Source organism: Calidris pugnax, unplaced genomic scaffold, assembly GCF_001431845.1.
Source record: "Calidris pugnax isolate Ruff unplaced genomic scaffold, ASM143184v1 scaffold171, whole genome shotgun sequence".
Taxonomy (NCBI): Eukaryota; Metazoa; Chordata; class Aves; order Charadriiformes; family Scolopacidae; genus Calidris; species Calidris pugnax.
Window position 1 is genome coordinate 9,763,480 of NW_015091064.1, and position 7,102 is coordinate 9,770,581.

Genomic DNA, 7,102 nt, shown 5'->3' on the forward strand with positions numbered 1-7,102 from the left:
TCATTTGACCTGTGCCACACACCAATTTTCTAGCCAAAGCCAAGAGGGAAGGGATGGTAAAAAAAGCCCCAAGCCTTTAGCCTTAGCGGGTGTACCATTTATCACCCGTCACTATGGGATGAAAGGAAAATTAGCAGTTGCTGATAAGAATGTGAACATTTCTTTCACACTAGCATCCAGATTTTTCCAGTGAGAGCTGGGACGCTAGAATAAAGAGGTTGCATTGTGCAATTATCACATTCAGCAGAACTGTCTTAGGACAGCATTCATTGATAGCATTTTCTCCCCAAAACTGCTGCCTGCATTTGTTATCTTGGGAGCATACTTAAATCATTGTGCCAACCAATGGTGCAGTAATATTTTTTAAATTATATTTTCCAATGCATTAAGACACTAAACATCTTTGAAACTGATATAAACTCTGGATAACTGATACAGAAAGAAAAAGAAGCCTCTTGGCATACAATATTCCATATTTTATGTGGCTGAACTAGATTCTAAATTTCCTTATAGGAAAGTCATTGCACATCTCAGGGCACCTCTAGAAAGTTACTGAACCCACTTGCTATAAAGTTGTATGTATTTATTGTTAATCTCCTGCAGCTTGAAGCAATTCTCATGTACTCAGACCTGACTAGAACACAAACACTCATTAATCAGAGCCATTAAAGAGATGGCTGTTGGCTAAGTTTCCTGGAACTTGAATGGGAGGCCACCCCAACTGTCTTCTTTACTTGATCCACATCAGCAGTAATTTGATGTTCTCTCCCTACAGATACTCTACCAGAGGAAAGGCTATTTAATGTTGCATTTGGACACTTTCTTCCCGATGTCTCTCTGGTGGCAATCACAATAGGAAATGTGCCATTTACCCTGAGAGAAGCACAGCACCATGGGTTTAAGATTTATGAAACTCTCTTCTCCAACAGAACAAAAGGATTTGTCCTGGAAGTCTCTTTTGATGATCCGTATGTTCTAAAGGAGGTAAGATACAGGAGGTCACTTCAGAAGCTGAGCGGAGGAGGTAGGGCAGTCCCTTTTCAAAACCAAAAAGTCTGGATTTTATTAGCCAACAACTGTTCCTCAACCATAAAGGTGTCAATGAGCCTGAGCTCATCTGAATTAAGATTAGAGGCTTGTATGTCCCCACCTTGCTCTCCCCAAGTCTCTGGGAGATATGGAGCATCACAAGTGATTAGATGGTATGAAATATGACTTCCTTTAGTGTCTGCCAGCACGGCTAATGTCTGAGTGCATGCCCAGCTGGAAGAGGTTTGTCAAATCTCTATTAAACGCTGTCCCTTGAAACAGAAGTTCCTTGGAAAAATAAATCAATTATTTAAATCCTGAAACACCAGTTACCAACATCCAGTAATTCCTGAACTTACAGTTTATGCCGAGCCATTTGACCCCTGGCACAGGCCGTGCACCATGCGAGCATGTACAGACAGAACCAGGGTATTCTAAATCTAATTTTGTTAAGCTTCAGACCATTTCTAATCTAAATATTTGTAAAAAGTATAAACTCACAGAGGGAATTCAACCTCTGATTTTGGGGGAGGATGCATAACTGCGAGTCCTCTACCACTGTTTCCACCGAATCACACAGAGCCGCGATGTTGTTTTCTCATACAAGGAACAACATTGTGAAGGCAGAGGATCAGAACTTGAGCAAATAGTTTTCAGGCTGCAGCCAAACCACAGTTAAATTGCATTAAGGATCAAAGTGAGCCAAAAATTTTCAGAAGTATTTCTTTCAAGTTGAACAGCAAGCTTTGCTTTGGGGGCACTTTTCGTGAAGTAAGTGAGGACAGAGAGAGGGGTCTCTCGTAGCGTCTCCTCACACCTGTCTCGCTGATTGCTCGCTCTCCTGGGCTCAGCCCACACTCTGAGGAAAGAATAAGGATTTGGACACGGATCACCCTCTCTGAGCTCTTTTCACCAGTGGGCCACAGAGGAAACACCACTGTGTTCACTTCTGCCTCCATTTTCTGAACAGGCACTGCACTCTCCACATTTGTGTTTGGCCGAAAGAGCTGTTGAATCCAGTCCAGATTTCTGAGTAGTTTTAGGCCAAACGAAGCGATGTTTTTGGAGACTGAGCTATGTGCAGGGGAGAGGAGGGTGTTGGAATAATTATTTAGTTCTGCTCAGGATATACATTCCTCTCTGTGCTGGAAGCCATTGCTACTGCAGCCTTACACTTCTCTCTTTTTCAGTATGTGAATAGAAATGAAACAAAATATACCCTCCTCGTTAACTACACTATAAGTGTGGGGCCGGAGATGACACTCTATTATCATTCTGCAGAGGTGGAGTGTGTCATTGCTGATATTGGTAAGCTTTCCCCTGATATTAACTCGCTTGCATCAACAGCGTGGCTTAGATTTTCATTGAGCTCGGTGAGAACAGCTTTAGGCTGAGGATGAGAGCTTTTGGGAAAACCCCACCCTTCAATAGCTCATTATTGGTATCATGGCCAGCTTGCTGCTTTTCTGATGGCAGCTCTTCTGCATACTGGCAAGACAGCCTGCCCTCGAGACACTGAGAGCAATAAAAACTAGTGTGTAAAAGAAGTTGGCTTGCAAACTCAGCAAACGAGATGCCTCATAACTTGAACATACATCTACTGGCAAAACTTTCAGACATTGCTACGAGTTTCAGTTTGTCCTCAAATGTAATTCTGCCTCTGCATCCAGGGCAGAACTTGAATAAATTGCTGTGAACTCCAAAGACAGCATTTCTGTAAGGAGACAATCAGCCACCAAGAGCAGGTTATTGAAACAGTCAGGAGGTCTGACTGGTACTTTCTCAAACGTCTTAGATTTTTGGAGACAAAAGTGACAGAGTCTCCTCACTGCCCTGCTTTATCTTTGAAATAGCTCAACCCAAAGAAGGCTGACCAGAAAAATATATTTACATGCCCAGCTCAGCTTGCCTTCCTGAAACAGGGAGCAGCCCTGGAAGCAAGCTGGCAGGCTAGCGATAAAACATGAGGATTCCCCATCACATCCCCAGTTGTGAGCTGCTACCTCTGCAGCAGAGCCAAAGCCCCAGACGATGCCAGTACGCACCCAACAGCACTGCTGCAGCCCCAGTGCAAAATTTACCCGTGAGAGAAGTCCCTGCCGGGGCCAAACGTCATCGCTCGAACTCTCCTCATCGCTAACACTTCATCCCACCTTCTTCCCACAGAAATACCAGAAGCAGTTGGTTACTGTGATAAAGAAAACCTGTATCTGGCCATCCCTACTTTTGGCTTGCACCAGTACTGGAACCTGTATCTTGGTAGCAAGCCCCTGAACCGGCACGTCGCGCTTACAAACGGGTATCTTGCAGCTACCAATTCTACACACCTGATCTTGCAAATCCCTCTGTTTGCTGTGGGAGTTATCTATGAGGTACATGAAGGGTATAGCAATGCCTTCTTTAAAGCATGTAGGGCTCTTTGGTCATACAGCTACAGCCACGGTTCGCAGTGCTGCAGTATTAAATGCGTTGGAAAACCTCCAGAGGGAATGACTCTAAGCCAGTGCAAGTAAGACAAGAGGTATCGGACATGGACCCTTCTGGTAATGCCATGTATTATGTAATCTGCAGCGCTAAGTTGTCTCTAAAAGATATGCACCAAGTCTTCAAAAACAAACTCCTCGTTATTTTTAGTAAGATGAGGCAAAATGTCCCATTTGCACTGAGCCAGAAACAATATTTCAATATAGCTTTTATGAAAGAAGCTCTTTTAAAGGAACATTTTGTAGAAATGCTAAGACATGGCAGGGGAAAATTGATGCTGTAATAAACATCTGAACTATTCTACAATAACCAGCCAAAATTTATCACTGTGACAATGACCAATTAATTTGTACCAGAAAAATTCTGCCCCCATGTTGCATCAGACTCAAGTCTTCACACTGACTTAACTCTTGTGACTTCTTAGTATTCAAGTGGCACAAGCTAAAGAGCAGAACTTTGTACATATGGATCACATGCCTTAACATGAGACCTCTTCTATCACCTCCTTCACAGGAAGTCTCCTTTCAGAAAATTAAAGCAAGGTTTGACGTTGCCTTAAGGAAAATGAGAACTATGGAGACCTTACAGATGTTCTCCATTCGCTGCAATTTTAATTCTTCAGCATTTATAAGTAAGTTATACAAGTGATCAATCAATAAAAAGATCTGTGATTATTTCCTTGAGTTCATAACCAACTCTGATTTCCTCAGTATGCCAACCAGACGGTACTATAATGATATCTGCCCAAATGAAGACAATTCCTGCCATTGATATGAGTAAAACCAAACTAAGGGATAGCTCTTGCAAGCCTAGAGAGTACAATGATGAACATGCCTTCTTCAAGTTCCATGTCACTACCTGTGGCACTTCAGTAAGGGTAAGCCCATGGCCGAAGCAGATACATCTGCTGGAAGTCTCTGTCTCTCCTGCATTTTCTCTTTTGTTCTCCTGCCCCAGCTCCTGAGAAGATTAAATTTTTAATGAGCTTCCCATATGCACAGTTTGAAGGTGATCACATTATTTATGAAAACGAAATCTCTTATGAGAAAGAGACTCTTCCAGGACAGGGCATACCGACAATCACGAGAGACCCAGACTACAGGTAGGAGCTACTTCTCACTGACATTGCTCACTTTGATACGGCTGCTGGAAAGTAAAAGCAAACACAAAAATTACCCTTTCTCCTATTACAGACTATCAGTCTTGTGCTACTACCAAGCAAAAGAGACCCTAGTGCTAAGTGCCTTCGCTAGTGATCCGTCCACATCACCTTCCTTTGGCTCCGGTACAATGGTACCAAGATCAAACATTGCAGGTAAGAAATTCTCCTCCTCCATTTTTAAACTTCTGTGACTCCTTCAGCTGTAAGTTCCCTTGTTAAGACATGCCTTTCTTTCTACTAAAGAACCTCACTAACATTTCCTTTTCCGCAGTGTACAGAAGGATAAGACAAGCCCTGAATGTAGTTTCAAGAGTGTCCAAAGGTAAGTTTCCTCTTAAGATAATCAGGAAAATTCCAAACACGTTTGAATTTAAAATTTAAAGTTTAAATAAAATTAAACAACAAAATCCCCTGACGCTTTCTTGAGATGAATCTTTCATGGAATTCTATGAGTCCAACATGGCAATACTCAAGCGAGCTGTGGAGCCTGTGTTTCTTGAGGTGGAGCTGAAAGACGCGAGCCCTGATGCTGAGTTATACCTGGAAAACTGCTGGGTAACCGGGTCCCGAGACTTCAACAGCACCCCAAGATGGAACATCACTGTGGATGGGCAAGTAGTTATTGAATGACCCATGAGTTCATCAGCAAAGCCCTAATTTCTTCTAGATCTGTTGATCTGCTCTCTCAAATAGGTGCGAGATTAACGGCAGTGAGTATGTTGCAGAGTTCTGTCCAGTAGCTTTGAGTCCCAGGGTGAGACATCCTTCCCATTTCAAAAGGCTAGCAGTGAGGACCCTGACACATCAACTGGAACGAGTAAGTCAAAGGCTCACCTCCCACTCATGAAGCCTACCTTTTGAACCTCTTAAGACCACTTTAGTTCTTTTCTCAAATCTGCTGTGCAACACAGTTTTGAGATTGGACGGGCTGGAGTAAACAAAAGAGTTTGGTATATAAATATGATTTTTATATGGTGTTTCTTACTTTTTATAGGATCATAGTCATAGCACTTCAGTTCAAAATGAACAGAAAAGTCAACTTATATGCCATAATATCCACATGAAGTTCATCTCTGTTGTCTCCCACCTGTCCCAGCCAGTCAACCATCTCTTCAGATGGCAGCTCAGTGGGCAGGGAAGCAGAAGCATGGGGGCTCAGTCTTACACTTTTGAGGTTCTGTTCTTCTCTAACAGGTCTGAGAAGAGTAAAGAAAACCCAGGACAGTCACCTGAGGGTACTTTATTCCTAGTGCACCCAGATGAGTGGTCTCTAGCACATGTACTGATACGAGCCATGGCAGTACCCCTGCCTCAGCAGCTTAAGTAGCTACATAATTTTTTTACTTGGCCTTTCATAAGGAGTTCAGCTTGTGAACTTGCTAGAAATGAACATGATGCAATTCTGGCTTGTGCTGCTTCCTAAGTGTGCAGCTGCATCTAGCACTAGATTGGGTTTCTGTCTAGCTTTGATACATAGCCTCACTGCAGCTCATGAGGTTTTAACTTCTCCTGTCTCAGCCTCTCAGTTACCAAACTGCCTGAGGGCTTCTTTGACACCAAATTTGAAATTCAAGGCAGGTTCAGCTAGAAGGTGCTGCATGCTCAATCAAGCCTAAGTCTCATCAGCTGGAACTTCTGCAGAAGACGGACAAAAGACAAAATAGTGTTCTGCAAAGAGGGATTTGATATGGACCAAATGGTACTTTTTCTCTTTCTCAGGTGTACGTGCACTGTTTGGTGGCAGCCTGCTCTCCAACGAACGTACTGCCTGGCAGCCCCTGCAGAGGACAATGCAGCTCAAGCAGGGAGAAGAAGGGTAGGTGTTCAGGAGAAAAAGAGCCATTGCAAAGCATGCCTGAGGTGATGTTTTTAAGAGATTTAGGACCTCTGGTTTTGGCATCTGGAATGCCTTGGACACAGACTGTATAACATTACATTTAGCTCATACTTTAATGCATTAGCACCTATTGTGCAGCATGTATGTGTTCTTGGAAAAGCACACAAATACACTCTGTATCATTCTCAGCCTTTCCAGGTCACCATTCAGCCAGTCTCCGGGGCTACACACTCGCTGGACCAGTCTGGATTGTTGATCCAGATCTAAGATGATGCACGTAAAGTGAATGTGGTAAGAACCCCAGGTCCTGTGTACTCACCTAGAGAGGTCACCATGCTTTGGGGCACAAGCAATCCATAGCCTGTCCTTCAAGACCTTACAACAATAAGTTCTGGGACAACAACTCAGGCACAGGCAGGATTTGCAGTCTCCTGGTATAAGCTTGAGTCTGTAAGAGAAGGAAGAAGGAGAGCTACCTGCCAAGCCAAACACAGGTGGCACGGCTCTGGACAAGATGCCAGCAGGAGAGCAGGGCATGTTGGAGTTGGGCTGTAGCAGGCAGTTTTGGAACCAGATGTTATTTCAACAGG

General features: G+C 43.5%; 1 protein-coding gene across 1 annotated transcript in view; it reads left to right on the plus strand.

Moving 5' to 3' along the window:
- LOC106896653 overlaps positions 1-6,784 on the plus strand; it is a 17,034-nt gene extending 10,250 nt beyond the window's left edge. Inside the window, exons 12-22 of the mRNA XM_014956766.1 lie at positions 2,220-2,337; positions 3,196-3,401; positions 4,027-4,144; positions 4,224-4,390; positions 4,515-4,615; positions 4,707-4,828; positions 4,947-4,997; positions 5,103-5,286; positions 5,369-5,492; positions 6,395-6,491; positions 6,702-6,784. Of these exons, the coding sequence (XP_014812252.1) occupies positions 2,220-2,337; positions 3,196-3,401; positions 4,027-4,144; positions 4,224-4,390; positions 4,515-4,615; positions 4,707-4,828; positions 4,947-4,997; positions 5,103-5,286; positions 5,369-5,492; positions 6,395-6,491; positions 6,702-6,784 (1,371 nt within the window). The remainder of the gene's footprint in view (positions 1-2,219; positions 2,338-3,195; positions 3,402-4,026; positions 4,145-4,223; positions 4,391-4,514; positions 4,616-4,706; positions 4,829-4,946; positions 4,998-5,102; positions 5,287-5,368; positions 5,493-6,394; positions 6,492-6,701) is intronic.
- Positions 6,785-7,102: the final 318 nt, after the last annotated feature.